Source organism: Carya illinoinensis, chromosome 6 (genome assembly GCF_018687715.1).
Source record: "Carya illinoinensis cultivar Pawnee chromosome 6, C.illinoinensisPawnee_v1, whole genome shotgun sequence".
NCBI classification, from domain to species: domain Eukaryota; kingdom Viridiplantae; phylum Streptophyta; class Magnoliopsida; order Fagales; family Juglandaceae; genus Carya; species Carya illinoinensis.
In genome coordinates this window covers 30768234-30784373 of record NC_056757.1, presented here as the reverse complement: position 1 = coordinate 30784373, position 16140 = coordinate 30768234, and the positions used below count along the sequence as shown (strand labels likewise).

General features: G+C 34.6%; 2 protein-coding genes across 2 annotated transcripts; one reads left to right on the top strand and one right to left on the bottom strand.

Moving 5' to 3' along the window:
- The first annotated feature begins 960 nt into the window (after positions 1-960).
- LOC122312920 lies at positions 961-2234 on the top strand. Its single transcript, XM_043127594.1, has one exon. The coding sequence runs from the start codon at positions 1252-1254 to the stop codon at positions 2095-2097; it is 846 nt and encodes a 281-aa protein (XP_042983528.1). The 5' UTR covers positions 961-1251; the 3' UTR covers positions 2098-2234.
- Positions 2235-3947: 1713 nt separating this feature from the next.
- LOC122314359 (DNA replication licensing factor MCM2) lies at positions 3948-10958 on the bottom strand. Its single transcript, XM_043129884.1, has 17 exons — positions 10647-10958; positions 10360-10538; positions 9305-9480; positions 9000-9189; positions 8624-8843; positions 8326-8533; positions 7955-8089; positions 7660-7851; positions 7393-7565; positions 7112-7300; positions 6895-7011; positions 6044-6128; positions 5805-5957; positions 5579-5704; positions 5309-5491; positions 4541-4702; positions 3948-4377 (listed from the first exon to the last, which is right to left on the bottom strand). The coding sequence occupies exons 1-17, from the start codon at positions 10871-10873 to the stop codon at positions 4261-4263; spliced, it is 2832 nt and encodes a 943-aa protein (XP_042985818.1). The 5' UTR covers positions 10874-10958; the 3' UTR covers positions 3948-4260.
- Positions 10959-16140: the final 5182 nt, after the last annotated feature.

Genomic DNA, 16140 nt, shown 5'->3' with positions numbered 1-16140 from the left:
AAGATAGGTGGCGTTTGGTTTCTCCATATTTTGAAATTTTGCTTTTTTTTTTTAAAAAGAGTTATATTACATAAAGTTTTTTTTACATACTCTTTACATATTCCACTGATAAGATTGACTAAAGTAGTTCATTTATATTAAAAAATGTAACGTAATAAATCACATTAATTGATGTATAAAAATTATGTAAAAATGATTGTATATAGAATTTTTGTTAAAAAAAATATACAATGTTTACATTTTTTTAAATATAAAAAAACATTTTATTTTCATTTCTCAAATTTTTATCTAAACACCTTACTAAATTTCAGTAAAAATAAAAAATAAAAAACACAACACAACAAAATTTTTACAAAATAAAAGAAAATTATCCTAAAAATTTATTCAAACGACTTCTTAATTCGGACAAAGAATTTTATCAGTTTTATTTATTTATTTCATAAAACCCAATTAAAAATACATCTCAAGATACTTTAAAATGAAGCGAAGAATATTTTCACAATTTTTCTCGACCAAATATACCACAAGTCATTTCAATAAAACAGTGAGTAATTGTTCTCTTATTGTCGGCCGTGTGTGCGCGTTTTATTTTTATTTTTATTTTATTTTTCAGCAGTCGTGTCTTAAAAGTTATGATAATATCATTTTCCTCATGGTAATGTGAAAGCCCTATACCATACGTCTGGGCTGAATACACGACGCCAACCACTTTGAGGAATACAGGAATACATTCAGTGTAACGAAAGCAAAGCTAGGGTGATTGAACGGCGGGGTGGGCATCTGATTCAAATTTGTCCTTTTGACATCATTCATTGACGTCGGAGCAAACGAATAAAAAACATGAGAGAGAGAGAGAGAGAGGAGATGGGCCGGGGGGGGCCTCGAGTCAAACATTGTTTCAAACTTTCAACGCAAACAAAAAAGCAAATCCACAGTAGTATTCTGTATTACGTACGTTGGCAGAAGCTTTACCCGGGTCTCACGCCTCTTCTCCCTCTCCCCTAAAATCCAAGCTATCTTCTCTCTCCTCTCTTCGATTTATCCAAAGGAAACAAGATGACATACGCATGGATATTCCATTCAGCCATATATATATATAGTCTAGTCTGATCTGTCTATAATCTGGAAAATTCACCCGCTCCATCTTATATTAGCTGATCTATCCCCACAAAAACGCAGACCCTATTGGCTTTTGCTGCTCTCACAATATCTGTGCTTTCATTTTGATCATCAGGAATATTATGTGCTAAAATGGGCATCGTCAAGTACCTCAATCTCCAGATGATACCATGGTGTTTCCACGTATTGGGGAGGCATGCCTCTTGCTTGCAACTCCGGCCGACTGAGTTCGAGCCGCCAGTCGGGGGGACAATCAAGCTGATCAAATCTGATGGCGTCGTCAAGATCTACCGCCGTCCTGTCCACGTCTCGGAGCTCATGTCGGAGTTTCCAAAGCACCAGGTTTGCCGCGCAGATTCGTTTTACATCGGCCAGAAGATTCCTGCTCTTTCGGAGGACGACGAGCTGCAGCCCGGCCACAAGTATTTCCTTCTTCCTAATCATTTCTTCCAATCTGTACTGTCATTCGTGACTATAGCCTCGTTTGCCTCCGGTCAACTCGATTCATCCCCGGACTCATCTTCTTCGCCGATCTCTAAAGACTCGAGGAATGCGTTTGTAAGAAAAGCAGCTGTTTGTGAACCTTTTCATATACAGAAAACTCCATCTGGATGTCTGAGCATACGCGTCTCAGATGAGTTCATATCGCAGCTGTTGGAAGAAAGAAAGATCCAGGGCGAAGAAGAAGAAAAAAAGAATACCGAGAGCTCGAGTAGTGCAGTATGCACTACGCCTCGATTGCAGAAGGAGTACGCACAGCTTGTCTCATCACGCCAATGGAAGCCAAAGCTCGAAACGATAAGGGAGACGGAAAAGAGAAAACTTTCTTCATTTGGGATGAAGAGAAGGAAGAAATCTCAACCGAAAGGGCCTCAAAAAATCACTCGAAGATCAGAACAGCAAATTCATGTTACTTGTACCAAACCTCCTTCAAAAGCCAAGATCAAGATTAAATCAAGAAAATGGATGTATATTTGATCAGGAACGTCGAGATGCTGCTAGCCTTCTGTTGTGTTTTTTTTTTTTTTAAATCCTTCTGGGTTTCTATAAAAAACCCTGAAAATTCTGTAAAACTTCAATACGATCAGATAGATACAAGAACTTAGTTGATTGAATCCTCTCTAGTCTTAAGTTGTAATTTATTATTTCTCATTAATTTGCACTTTTATTTTCTCCTCAATATCATGAAGATTTTGAGCAACATCACAAGATTATAACTACTCTCCCGATCATCGAGATAAATAAGCAATTTGGAACAAACATGATCATCATCTTGCTCATGTATTGATGACATGGATCGGGAGTCCATGAATTGTTTTAATTAATTCATCCATTCTTCGTCAGAGATTGTAGGCTTGATTTGGTCGTTTGGGATGGACAGCTTTTATCCAGTCTTGATTTCTATAATAAGCTTCAAAAACCGCGACGTTAATCCAACAGGCAATGACATAACCAAATACATAACGATCACTCCCTGCGGGATTACATGTATATCTCCTATTTCTGTACATTTAAAGGCATTAGTTGTTTATGACGAGAATTTATAAATAATTGATAAATAGTTTAATCTCGTCATAAATAATAAATATATATATATTTTCTTTTGTAGAAAGGAATTGGAATCTAAGAGAGCATTTATGATTTAAGTTGAAGAAGTAGGACTAGTTACACTTTTTTGTCGGGAGACATAATCTAATCTCATTTTGACTGACATTATAATTCAGATCCCATTTTGAAATTTCCATGATAAAAGAACAAACATTAATATCTTTATAAGTGGAAATGAACTGTAAAAAGATAATTATTCTTATGCCTCTTCCAAAGACAATGATTCTTTTTATACATATTTCTATCTAAATTAACAATGGTTTTCTAATTTGGAAGCGGTCAAGCTGATGTTGAAGTTCCAACGTTCTTATCATGTTTAGATATACAATGTTTTATTAAAAAAAGGTAGTTAATAAACAGAAAACATAATTAAATATGCAATACCATTCGTCTGTTGGCTGTTACCATTGACTATGTACATTTATTGATATGCTATATTTTAAATGACTTAAAACTAAGTAATAAAATTAACTATACGACAGGTGGGTAAAAATTATAAAAAGAAAAGAATAAAAAAAAGGAACGAATCAGGGAGAAGGCTGAGATGGGGAAGAGTGGCAGAGGACCGTAGTAAGAGGCACGTTGGGTGGCAGGGTGCATGCATTTCTTTAGCCCCTGTGGAGTTGGGTTGGCAGAGTTGGGACTGTAGGTGAGATCACCGGATGCTGTTATTAATGAGCTGGATACAGTCCAAGTCTAAGTCCAAGATGAGAGATTTGGGGCTGGGGTTGGGGCCAACAAAAGGACAAAGTAAGGGTCAAACAAACAAAGTATCTTCACAGTACAGCACAATATATGATTAATTTACAGCCACATTTTATATATATATATTCAAACCTAATGCATTGGTACAGTGCTTGCTTGCGTGCGTGCGTGAGTTCGGTGTCGTCTTCTGAATCATACAGAAAGCGAAACTGAAACAATAAAAATTCATGGTTGACTGACCCAACCTTCAGCCCTCCTCTGATAGTCCCGATGAGATACGTCGTGCCAATCACACACGTCATCATCGTAAAACCTTCAAACAGTCTTCAAAATTAATCCATCCATTATGATGCTCCCTGTTATTGATTCTAATAAATTAAGCCCCGCAGATTTTCTGCTAAATCACAGCTAGACATATACATACTATATACTATGGGTAACTGATAGATACCCAAATATAACGTGTGTGTATGTGGGTTCCAAAAAAAAGTTCCTTGTCTTTGGGACAGAGGATATATGATGCATCCCACCCAAGATCAAATACAATATTTTCTGGATTTAAGTGTTTAGTAAATCGACCCAATTCAGATTTTAGCGTCTACGAATTGTTGGGCATGTTGGGCTCATACAACTTAAAATTCCCATCGATCTTTTCAACAACTCACAATAAACATACACGTACTTATGAAAATAGTAACTAATTATAACTAAAACATTGTATAATAAATATCCACAGCTGTTCTCGAGAAACCGTTGTAGGAACAGCCTTCCCCCGAGGGTACTGACCGATTAATTTTCCTAAGAAAAACTGAGCGCAATATTTTGTCATCATTTTGCAAGGCGATGCCTGATCACTCCCCGGTCTTCATCCAATGAAAAATTGGCTCTCGAAAAGTGGAGGCTCGTAAAGAAGGGTTTTAGATCGTAGATATCATGTTCTTGTGCCTGCACAAAATGAAATCAAACCAAAACTTCAGTAAGCCCTACGTTTGTCCTCATCTTAAGAAATCAAGCCAATTTATATTGAGGGAAATACAAAACGTCTTGTTTTTCTTTTTTCCTTTTTTTTTTTTTTTTTTTGTGGGGGGGGGGGGGAGGATTTTTTTACCTTGCTCTGCAATTCCTCTACTTTCACATCAATGTGGGAAAGCCCTAAAGTGGAACCAGTAACAATTTCTTCAAAATGCAGTGCATTCTTGACAAGCTCACGAAGAAGATATAAAAGCAGCTCGTTGTAATCCTTCTTGAAAGTCATGTACTTTCTAAAGCTCTGCAAAGACCACATCAAATCGTTGTCAACCAATTGTCCAAATGATCTACTACCAAAGTTCAAAGTTTTCTATGTAACAATATGCAAACTTCCATTTGCAGGCATATTTCATGGTACTTGCTCGGAATAAATGTAATTGCATGGTTTATAAGCATAAAAACTGCAAGCATTGCCAATAGTGCACGTCCCATATGGTTTAGGCCTACAGAAATGGCAGAATAAAGAGCGTCTGAAATCAGAAATGAACAGATACCTTGTCAATAGCTATAAATGCTTTTGTGAAACAAAAGGCAGCCCATGTAGAACAATAAAAAGTGTTGGTAAACAATGGACCAGTGTTGCCCTAAAAAATCCCTACCTCGAGCATTCTTGACCATACCCAGCATGTCAATTTCTATATGGCTATGCCAGGAAAATTTAAATGCGCGCATTACTGACAATAGTGTTTTGAAAAGTACACATATTATAGAGACAACTAAGATGGGGCGGATGGTGTTTGAGCTGCAGTGTGATAGTTATAAGTAGAACCCGAAAGAAAATGCCCAGAAGATGCTGGAAAGGAAAGGCTACTGGAAATGACTCTAAAAGGAGGATCTCTTTGAATACCTTTTGCAAAGCTTTCTGTACCCCGAACTTTTGGGTTGAAATAAATGAATCAAGCAGGACACGAATGGCCATATCTACATCATCTTGTGTGACATGCTGTCTGAGGTGCATTCTAGCATGCGCTTCTGACATTCGTATCATTGACTCTATGTGCCTCACTGCTATAGGCACCCCTTGCCCATGCTAGATTGGACACAATGGAAGAGCAGGAAATATAGTGAGAACCTCAACAAATAACAGTACCATATAGTCACTAATAGAGAACCTTACCGAAGATTCTCTTCGCAGTTCGGCATAAACATGTGTGAGCTTATCCATATCAGCATCATGCAACCTTGGAAATACGTTCAACTTGGCATAAGTTATGTACTTCTTTAGCAGATCTTGAGGAAGTATCTGGAAAAGAAGACAGGATTCTTAAGGATTAAGTTGGGGAAGACCAAGTTTGAAAAATCTAGAACTACGTGGGAACACAAGTAGGATCTGGCTTTCGGACCTCAGGATCAACCGGCCTGGAAGCTGATTGATTATCTTCATTGGACTCGCTTACAGACTTATCATCAATGTTACCACCCTTTGGTTGTGACCTAAAATGGCTGTCCACCACAAACTTTGCAAGCATTTCATCCGTGACAGAGTCGACAACATCCTGCAAGTTATCAATTCTCTTTCATGTCAGCATCATTGAACAAGTAGTAAAACTATTAATGGAGATTGAGTTTGCAGAAATATAACCTTTACAACGCAGAGGATGTCAAAACGAGAAATGATGGGATCCGTTAACTCGACATTATGTGAAAATGTTTTTGAGGAATCATATCTGGAAAATAGCCATATAAATTAAATTATGACTTAAGAAGTAAAAAGTTTGAAACACAAGACAATGAGTTCAAACCTGGCCAGTTGAAGACAACAAAAGTGTATGAAAGTAAGAGCGCGAGTTTGGAGAGAGAGAGAGAGAGAGAGAGAGAGAGAGAGAGAGAGAGAGAGAGAGTGAACAAATGGCCTTTATTATCTAAAACATGTTTAAGAAATATCCCAAGGGAAAAAATGAGCACTCTAAGGGGATGCTTGGAGAAAGAGATGAAATGAAAATTCTATGAATAGTAGTGAGATGATTTCTGAATAGAAGTGAAATAATTTGAGTTAAGATGTTTTATTAGGTTTTAGGAAAGAATAGAGAAAAATTTGAATAGGATATTATAAAATTAAAATATTATTATAATATGATTTTTGTTTTGAGATTTGGAAGGTTGAATTGTTTTTTGTGTTTGGTTTGAAAGTTTAGACAAGTTGTAATAATTAGGTAATGATTAGATGAAAAAGTTGAATATATGAAATTGAAAAGTGTTTGTGTTTGAGTAATGTTTAGGAAGAAAATTATGAAAATTTTTGAAATGATGAGATACAATAAAACATCTCTATTCCCAAACAACCCCTAAGACTTCCTGCATCTATGTCAATGTGATAGGCGTTCATATATTTAAAGATTCTTATGTAAAAGCCATTTTACCAAACCTCAGTGACAGTACAACTGAATCAACTGATAGTAATAGCACCTCGTATAAATTTATACATTTTTATACCTTCCTCCAATAGGATTAGCTGCAGCAATCACAGAGCATCGTGCCTGGAGAGAAGTGACAATCCCAGCCTTTGATATGCTAATACTCTGCTGCTCCATTGCCTCATGAATACTCACCCTGATAAAGTATAGAAAATTTAATGCTCTGATAAGAATGAACTTTCCCTTCTCGGGGATTTCAAATTATACAAGTAACATCCAAATTTGCATTCGCTTACCTGTCCTGATCGTTCATCTTGTCAAACTCATCAATAAGGCAAATTCCTTTATCAGCAAGAACAAGGGCCCCTCCTTCAAGAGTCCACTCCCTTGTGACTGGGTCCTTGTGCACTGCTGCCGTGAGCCCCACAGCAGAAGCTCCTTTTCCAGTAGTATACACAGCCCTCTGCCCAGTCTTTTCAATGTACCTATTAAAGAAACCTTGAGAAGTGAGATAACTATTACAAAAGCAATTTTTAAGCTTCTTTGAAGTAAGATCAAACATCGAAGTGATTCTTACTTGAGAAATTGTGACTTGGCCGTCCCTGGATCACCTAGGAGAAGTACATTTATGTCCCCTCGTAATCTGTGTTTCCCCTCAACATTTTTCTCTTGGCCTCCAAACATAGCAAGAGCTATTGCAGTTTTTATACCTTCATGGCCATAGATTGATGGAGCAATGGACTTGACAATCTGAAAATTATTGTTCAAAACAATCTTAGTAAGTGAATTTCATGAGGAAGAAACAAGAATAACTGAAAAAGAAATATTGTGTCAGTTGAGATACCCTTTCTCCTATTCTGGGGTCTTTAGACAACTTTTCTATCTCCTCTTTATCTTCCTGGGTAAGTTTGTATGCAGAAAACAGGTCTTGCTTCTTTGTGACATAGTTTGCTTCAACAACAGTGGCAAATACAGGAAAACCATTCTTTGTATTCAAAGATAAGTCGAAATTATTTGTATAAATACCTGTGACCTCCTGTAATTAACCACATGAAACATAAAACTGAAAATCAGGAATTATTCATAACACAAGTAATAAGCGACAAGCACAAACAAAAAGTCTAAGAAGAGGACTTTACAATCTCTTCCCCAGGACGGGCACAATCAATCAGATCGTTCAACAGTATCACTTCCTTGTATCTAGGAAGCCGACCTGCAGGCACAATTCCAGGGCTCTCCTGGAGTGTAAGCTTTTGGTAGTTCCTGTAAATTGTCTGCAACAAGTCAAAGAAAGATAAATCAATGAGTTTCAGCTCGTGTTTAAATGAGGTTCCATCTCATTTTTGGCTATTTGGGGCCCAAAGAAATGAAAGCCTCAACTCAAACTGTGCATTTACATCTGTTTAGCTTAGTTTCCCCTGCATTTTTCCATAAATTAAAATCCCATATCTTCGAATAAGATACAATCTTATAGTTTCAGTTCTCCAATCGTGAGCTCTAGAAATTTCACCTGTTCGATATTGACGGTGAATGGTCCACTCGATTGACATTCTGGGCAAGAACCAACCTTCACTTCTGAATATGAATTCTGAAAAAATGGTCCCAAAATTGCCCCACATTTGTTGCAATCATACTTTACCTGTTGCAACTGGGGGAAGACCCCAGAGCGACGGGTCACAACTCCACCAATACGAATCATGGTGTTCAAATGGATTTGCCTGCAAATCAGCAAACAAGTGTAAAGTTGAAATCAAACTTTAGCAGTGTAAAAGGATCTTAAGAAATAGCAATGGATTTATAAATATTACCTAATATTCCGAATCTGATCATAAACAGGTAAGTTGGTAATGCGAACATAGATCTTTTGATGGATATTTTTGTAGTTTGGATGTAAATCAAAGACAACACTCTTGGCAACATCTTCCATTACTTCAAGGACAGAATGTGGGGCATCGGCCAACCAGATGGCAATATTGGGATGGATGTAGATAAATTGTTTGTAATCAATCTCCAAGCTACACTTATTAGCTGCAGAGCAACATCAAATTAGTCCACATAATATATAAAACAGGAAATCTTTGTGAGGGATTGCATTTTGTAGCGAACAAAACATGTCATATAAGGGTTCACCTTACACGATTTCAATTTCTCAGGGAGCAATGTAAGCAGAAATTAATAGCTTACCTGATACCATCTCATTTATTATCCGCACATATTCGAAGTTGCCATGATCATTCTTTGGATTCACGTATGTAAGTAGAAAATCCTTGAACTTCTTTGCTATAAAGCGACGCACTTCATCCCTGGTAACCCACTCTCTCAGAGTTCCTTGAACTCGATACATCTCAAATTCACCTTCATCATCATCTTCATCCTACAATGAACACAATCAGCAATAAGCTAATGACTGAAAATGTAATGCACATTATTAGCTGAAGAAGGATCATTGCTTTCAGGAGTAACAGAATAAACTTAAGACGGCTTAACACCTCATATGGATCATCGTCAGTCTGATCAGTCATGGGCACATCCTCTCTTGATTGTCCTCGCTGTGATCTTCCAGGTGAACTTTGCATTCCATCAGCGTCGTCAAAGCTTCTTGATGCAGGAGGCCTGAAATCAGCTCTAGACCTCTTTGACGGCCTATAGTTATCATCATCTGTGTCTGTGACCAAAATGTGAAAGTCTATGATTATAAAGTACGAAGGCAGAACTCAGCATCCACAAGTATTTAACTTCATTGCCATGGATCAAAATTCCTTGGGCACGCATGCAATGAATTTGCATTCACTTTCCGTTTCCTTTCTTTTCTTCCAAGCTTTTTTTTTTTTTTTTTTTTTTTTTTTTTTTTTAATGTCGGGACCCCTTCAATGCAGGAACTAGACATACTCCCAGAGTAAATTCCGGTACTGTATACTGCATTCTAACAAGTTTCTTTATATAAAATTAGTTAAATCGTTAACTTTTGGTGTGGCTCCAAAAAAAAATTATTTACACCCATGAAATATTAAATCTTAGACCTTCAACAGAGTGATATTCCAAAAACCAAAGCCTTCGTCACTTGGCAGGGGTTTGGTAGTGTTATTATCTTGATATGTTATAATCAATCAATTTAAAATAGTTATTTTCAGTAAAAATACCAAAAGCTTGCCGTAGTAGATGAACATATTCGAGTACATTAACCACCGTTACCCAGCTCAAACGAGGGATAAACATAAGCGATAGCTCACTCTGCCAAGCCAAAATTATAATGGATAATCATTGCGACCCGAGAATTGGCAGTACTGTTGATTACTCCAACGCTTTGGGACTGGAGCTTGGCTTGGTGTACGTTCTCGATCTAAGATCCATCGTTTGTTGTGCATATAGATGGACTGGGGGTAATTTGTCAATACACATACTAATTTTTCTTTAAAAGGATTAAAATTTAAAACATAGCAATTAAAGAGTGAAAAACTAAGTCAAAACCGGTACGAAAAATAAAACTTGGCAAATAACAACACACCACGTAATAAGATAGAGACCATGTTATGATAAAAAGAACCTTGGTCATGGAGAAGCTGAGGAAGCTTGCGGTTGACGTTGCGGCCATCGCGGGTGTCGAGCTCCAACTCAGCAGCCCTGCGGTCCCGCATGATCTGGTCCAAATCTCGCTCGTCCTCCAGAGAGTCATCCAGCCCCATCGACTCGTACTGGTCATGCTCATTCATCCTCCGATAATCACTGCGTTTAATTTTGTAAAAATAATAAATAACATTTTCGCAAACAATTTGAAATCTTAAAATGAGGAGTGAGAGGGAACTGGAATAGGAAGAGAAAAATCAGACTGACTCCATGAAGGTATCGTTGAAAAGATCCTCTCCATCTTCCTCTTCCTCAACCTCTTCGGGCTCGTCACGGATAATTACGGGATCGACGGCGGCCTCCTCATCGTCGTAATCATCGTCGGTGAAGTTCTCTAAGCTGCGGTCAGTGTGAGGAAGCTGATCACTGTTGAAACCCGTGGAGGACGGCGAGTTCGGGGTCGAAGGAGAAGGCCCTTCTCCATCTCCGGCCATTTTCTATCCGTGCGTATGAGCTTTTTCGTTTAGGAGCGGCCGTTTCTTCTGCGCTTTCACAAGGATAACCTTTCCTGCTTTCCATCTATCGCCTTAATGCAACCCAATGTGTCAACCCATGCCCACCCGCTTTGCGAATCCGGGTCGGTTCGGAGTTTTGGCGGGAAATTTTGGCGCCAGTTTCGTGTCGCAGCTACCCACGTGGCCTTCTCCAACCAAATGATGGATATTTATATAAGAAGTTATATCTATGAGATAAATATTTTAATCATACAAGAATTACACATTATAAACTAACGTAATTTAATATTACGAGTCAAATTATAAAATTATTTTTATTATAAAATAGATCTAATAAATATTATAAAGTAACGTTAATTTTTAGCTTATTTTTATATAATCTTTTTATATTTATATCGATTTTCAAAATAAATAATATATCATAATATTACTGATATGAAATATTTGATTAGGGAAACTAATTTAATCACAAAAAAATTATATAAAATTAAACTCACAAATTGATGTGATATATGAGATTGTAATTTTACTTTTTGTATCTGTAGCGATTTTCAAAATGGATAATATATCATATTACTGACATGAAAGATTTGATTAAGGAAAATAATTTAATCATAAAGAAATTACATAAAAGTAAACTGACAAATTGATGTGGCTTATGTGGTACATGAGATTGTAATTTCACTTTTATTATAAAATAGATCAAACAGATTCAATAAAATTATATCAGTTTATGAGTTTATTTTATGCAATCTTTTTGTATATGTAGTAATTATATTTTATTAATAAGAGATTTTAAGGATTTAAATCTCACGTCAGATTTTATCAGGTTAGGATGAATAATATATTTCTCACATCAATTTGAAGTAAAAGTATTATGAAAAAATACTATTTTTTCAAATACTATCATTTTAATCACATTTATGAATGTGACATTTATAGTGACCACTAATTTGAGTGACATACATATAAAAATAAGTAAAGTCTTTATATATCTGGTAATTATAACTAGACTGACAAAATCTACCATGAAGGATACTGTAGCCTTTCAAAAATGTTATATGTTTTGAATAATGCTATATATAGTTTTAAAATGAGCAAATTTCATATACGTATATTTTTTTAAAAGTAGTGTTTATTATTAAAAAATTATTTTTTTAATGTGAGTATTAAATTTATCTATTTTTTCCAAAAAGAATTTACAAAATTTGTATATTTTAAAACTTACATATATCATTTTTTTCATATGTTATTATTTGTATAAATTATTTATCCATTATCTATACAAGTTTAAATATATAAATTACACTTAAGCCTTTTGAAAATACTATAAAAGTTTTTTCTCATATTGAATTTGGAAACTGATCATTGTGTTCGGTTAAATATTTGGGCTAATTAGGGGTGAGTACGGTCCGGTCTAGGGAGGTTTTGTGAACTGGACCGGATCTATTCGGTCCAGGGTTTTCCCACCCTGGACCGAACCGAACTCCATCAGGACTGGTCAGGTCGGTTTAATTTTTTTTATGAAAAATTAAAAAGTAACATGTACTAAATTTTATAGCCACGAAACAAACATACCTGGCTGACCGAAATTTTATTCCTTTTAAAAATATATATATATATACTAGGTGAATAGTGTTGGTCCAGATGCTGTCGTTATCTCTTTAGTTGGCTTAATTTTGATTGCGACAGCTAAAATATCTAAATATTTGAATATGAAATGTTAATTTATTGATAATTAATTTATAATAAAATATGAAGATGAAGTGTTGTCATCATAATAGGGAATCCTCCAATAAATGATGAAGGCAGTATAATCCGTTTTCCAACATTAGAAGCGTTTGTTTCCCCAAGCGTAATTGTATCAACAATACCTTGATATAACTCTGATCGAATATGTTGTTGCTTTTTCCTAAAATAGTCTAATCTTGACGTCTCGATCTTAACATACATATCTACTACAAATTGTTGCAATAGTCGACCAGAAAGTAACAAAATTGATCTGACATTTTCTCTGATTTGTAATTTATAGCAATAATATTCACGGCATGAAACAACTGGATCCTTCCTTTTTCTGTTTGACGCTACAAAAGTTGAATGTGAAAGAAACGTTACTAAGTTAGAAGTACATACTAAATGAAATTTTTGAATATTAATACTGCAATCTAACCTCGTTGTTCTCTTGCAAGTAATTCTTCTGCACTCACTGATTGTTGAGGATTTATTGATCCGTTTGTTTCGTTATATGTAGATCTCCTTCCTCTACTAATCCTTTCAATCCCTTGATGCCAACCAACATCGCCAAATGGAAATAACAACGGATATCGCAATGGATCATAACACCCAAAATAGTACTGAACTATATGACTTCCACCAGAATGGTTAAAGACAAAAATGTCACGTCCTCTTAGTTGATCTTCATCATCATTTTCTACCCATATTGCTGCAACTTGTGAAGATGTGGGGGCATTGAATACACGTTGATCTAGGCCAGTATCTGATCTTATATGAATTATTTGATTTTCCAAATCTGGCAAATCACCAAGAGAGCGGAAAAAAATAGAATACGGATTGATGCGAAGAATATCAATGAGTTGAGTGACAATTGATGGATCCATTCTATTTGAATCAGAAATGCGATTTTCTAATTCATGTTCTGTATCATAGAAATACAACTGGAGATAAGAAGGACGACGATTTGAAGGAACCAAATCGTTGATATAGTGATAGATCTGTCCTTGAGTTCTGAAAGTATAGATTCCTCTATTTCTCCTGCAAAGATCTTTATCAAACTTCACTCCAAAGGATGTAAAAGCGAACTTGTTATTATAAGTTCGAATGTATGTCCTAAAATGTGTAGATTCATCTGTGTTGGAGGTAAACAATGCATAAAGCTGATCAGGAACATCATTTGTGGCTAAAGAAATTGTTCCATCAGCACAGCAAAAGCCAGTTGTTTCATGGTGGAATCGCTTTGCTCTACAATGTATGCAGCTGGGGACTAATGGCAGAGAATATGCTTCAAATGGCACTACCTTCAACAATTGTCTAAATCCGACAGAACCATGATGCGACTGACCTATTTGGTTAAAAAATGAAAATAAGGCAACAGACACAAGCTCGTAATATTATTTAAATTATTTGAGTAAGGACATTACTGGTACAGTAGCAAGATTCGATGACTGAATTAAAAGAACCAACTGATTTTATATTTGTTTCTTACCCCTACAAGGTGTCAGCATATTTGTATCGTAGCTCGACTCCTCTTGAACAACATGTGGATCCTATTTGTATAATATATATCAAAATCTCAGAGGAAAAGAATAGAATGATGGTTGAATAAGAAATATCGAAAAATGATTAGAGGAGAACCTGCTGGATAAAGAGTTGATTAGAAGATTCGGAGACATTGTTTATGGATGAATTTGTCTCTGAATTAATGACACAGACTTCAACATCAGGAATAACACATACTTCACGAGACGAATCCTCTTCAACGATATCAATATGAACATCAGAATTTCGCTTTCTCTTTGATACTCTTTGAACAAGACTAAAGTCTTGAATGTTGTCTATATATTGGATATCATTGTTTGAATATCGAGCAATCGACGTAGTCGTTTGATCACCAATAGATGTATCGAAATCATTTATACGAATCGAGTTCCTTTTGGATGCTTTTTGTTTAGCATATCTTTCTCTTTGTTTTCTACGGATCTCTTCCTTTTTCTCTTCTGGTAAATCTCTATACAAGATTCTTTTTGAAGGTTCTTTTCCATGATCTTCAAAAAATAGTTTACAAACTTAAATTTTTCATAAATTTATATTTTTGTTTGTAAATTTTTTAAAAAAAAATTATTTACAGAATCTTACCACTTCTCATTATGTTAATGAAGGAAGTGATTGTTTCAACCGTTGGATATTGTTCTACACAAACAAGATGAAAGAAATAAATAACAATTATTTCCTACACTCAATTAAATAAATAATCAAATGATAAAATATTTTGAAATTTGAATCTAACAAAAGCATATTTCAATATCACATACAAAAAATATTTTAGAAGCTATTTGTCAAACTCAATTCCCTATTCTAAGTAATTATCAACTATTTCTCTACTAATTATTTTAAAATATTTCTCTACTGGTTTTTTTTTTTTTTGATGTTATGAATTTTTAGTTTTTTATCGTTAATTTTTAGAGAAAAAGGGATGATTTGAGTCTTGAGAAAATAAATCAATTAATGGGGCATATGATTTGAATCAATTATTTTTTTATTATACCTAGATCATTTAAATTTACACAATTTTTAAATTTTTAATTACTATCTTTTCAAATTTTGTATCTTTCAATTTATATAAATTAAGTGTTTGGATTTATATATTAGTGTGTCATCAATGGATATATATGAACTTAGCTAAATAATAATAATAATAATAATAACAATAATAATAAAGCTAGATGTGCATCAATCATTCAGTAGATATTAATGAAGGAAATGATTGTTTCAACTGTTATATACAGTTCTACATAAGCAGCATGAACGAAATAAATAACAATTATTTCCTACACTCAATTAAATAAATAATCAAATGATAAAATACAATGAAATTGGAATCTAACAAAAGCATATTCTAATATCACATACAAAAAATGTTTAATAATAATCACACAATATTTTCACAATATTTAACTATATCTAACATTAATTTAATATTATTATTAGTTCAAATTAATTTATTCGTTGTTTGAAGTTTATTTTTATTTATTCTTGTATTTCCCAATTGGGATCATGCATCTTTGGGGTAGTTTGGGTCAATTCGGTATAGATTTTGTCAAAAAATTTCTAGTAAGAACCAATTAAAAATTATATAATAAAAGCTTATACCTATCATTTTTATACTATTCACCATACATCATTTTTATTATTTTTTTTTCTTATCAAATATATAATATATGGGTAAAAAGTAGAATATATTAATTAATTTAGAAAGAATAAAATTAAAAAAATAATATGACTTTTTCTTCTTACAAGAGGCCCCCCTAATATTAAAAGTTAATCCTAACAAAGGCACATAAAAAAAATACCCACCTAGTATACTCACTCATATATTTTTATTTTTATTTTTATGTTTTATTTTTTTTGTCAATCGTTAAGTTGTGTGGTACTTGTAGTGTGAAAAGATAACATGAGCGCTATCTTTAAAAGTATTCCCCCCAACAAGCACGCACACCACGATATATAAT